General features: G+C 36.9%; 1 protein-coding gene across 1 annotated transcript in view; it reads right to left on the bottom strand.

The window, feature by feature from the left end:
• LOC101300716 (peptide transporter PTR3-A-like) overlaps positions 1-1,516 on the bottom strand; it is a 7,709-nt gene extending 6,193 nt beyond the window's left edge. Inside the window, exons 1-2 of the mRNA XM_004297794.1 lie at positions 1,393-1,516; positions 910-1,127 (exon numbers count right to left, since the gene is read on the bottom strand). Of these exons, the coding sequence (XP_004297842.1) occupies positions 910-1,127; positions 1,393-1,516 (342 nt within the window). The remainder of the gene's footprint in view (positions 1-909; positions 1,128-1,392) is intronic.

The raw sequence follows: 1,516 nt of genomic DNA, 5'->3' as shown, positions 1-1,516 counted from the left end.
GTCAACAATGGTCATATCTTATTTCACGACTTTTTTGCGTTTGAAGGTTCTACGTAAGTTTTTTTTCTCAGATGAGTTGTTGTCTAGATCTGCAAATATAAGGCACTTTAGCCGACGAAATTATATTTTTTCGTCGGCTAAACTTTTAAAAATTTCGTCGGCTAAAGTTTAAAAACTTCGTCGGCTAAAGTCACTTTAGCCGACGAATTTTTTTCGTCGGTTAAACTTTTAAAAATTTTCGTCGGCTAAACTTTTAAAAAATTTCGTCGGCTAAAGTTCACAGACTATAGCCGACGAAAAAAAATTATTCAGCCGATGAAATATTAATTTCGTCGGCTAAAGTTGACCATAGCCGACGAAAATTTTAAATTAGCCGACGAAAAAAAATTCGTCAGCTAAAGTGGACTTTAGCCGACGAAAAAATAATTCGTCGGCCTGGTTTTTTTATTTTCGTCGGCTAAAGCCTTTCTTCTGGTAGTGTGATATGATATGCATGCATGTGCATGACACAACTAGCTAGTTTAAAAGATTATGCATTTTATTGATTATGTATACCGAAACGACATTGTTTAATTAATTAAACTAGCTAGTCTTGAGGTCGATCGACAAATTATTTATTATTAACATTCAGGTTAGTAGTTATATATAGATATGAGATCCAAATTCAGATTAATCATGCATTAATAGTGAGAATCATAACCTTCTCGGATCGGCTCCTCTCAATTTACACACTCCTCACTTTAGAGAGGAGCTGGATCCCTTCTCTATGTACCATACCAACCAAACAAATAGATGCTAGAATAATTAATCATGTATATGGTGGCCGGATATGTATGAGATGGTGGTTTGTCTTAATAGATAGAAGTCATAGAACTAGAAGTGCATATGGTTTTGGAGTATACAACTTACCGATAGATAGATGATAGAAGCGATGAGGAATGTCCAATAACGACCGAGATAAGCATCAGCAATATATGCACCCAAAATAGGAGTAAGAAAAATGGTGCCAACCCAGTTGGTGACATTATTAGCAGAGGTGACTGTGCCTTGGTGAAGCTTCTTCGTCAGATACAGGATCAAATTTGACGCTATACCAAAGTAGGCCATTCGTTCAAACACCTCATAAACTGCATATTCCACAAGCTAATTAGTTATAAACCATTCAGTCCAATCTGATTCTGAAGCTGATCTTACGTAAAATTGATGACAATATTTTAACAACATAAATTGCTCGTAGTGTTATATATATCCATCTCGTCTGGTACTTAGGTTCTGAATTGAGAAATAAATAATGAATTAAACTGTACGAGTAGCGTGAAATGAGACGCACTGTTCATGGCTTCGTCGTACATGCAAAAGAGAGAGAGAGAGAGAGAGAGAGAGAGAGAGTACCAACAACAAAGGAGCAAGCAGTCCATCCACCTCTCTTGGATCTAAGAACAGGGTTTCCTTTGAGATCAACTGTTCCATCTTGGGTATACTGATCGGTGTTAACTCCTTCTTCGACGGTGGCCAT

Source organism: Fragaria vesca, linkage group LG4 (assembly GCF_000184155.1).
Source record: "Fragaria vesca subsp. vesca linkage group LG4, FraVesHawaii_1.0, whole genome shotgun sequence".
NCBI lineage: Eukaryota > Viridiplantae > Streptophyta > Magnoliopsida > Rosales > Rosaceae > Fragaria > Fragaria vesca.
This window is presented reverse-complemented; position numbering and strand designations above follow the sequence as displayed.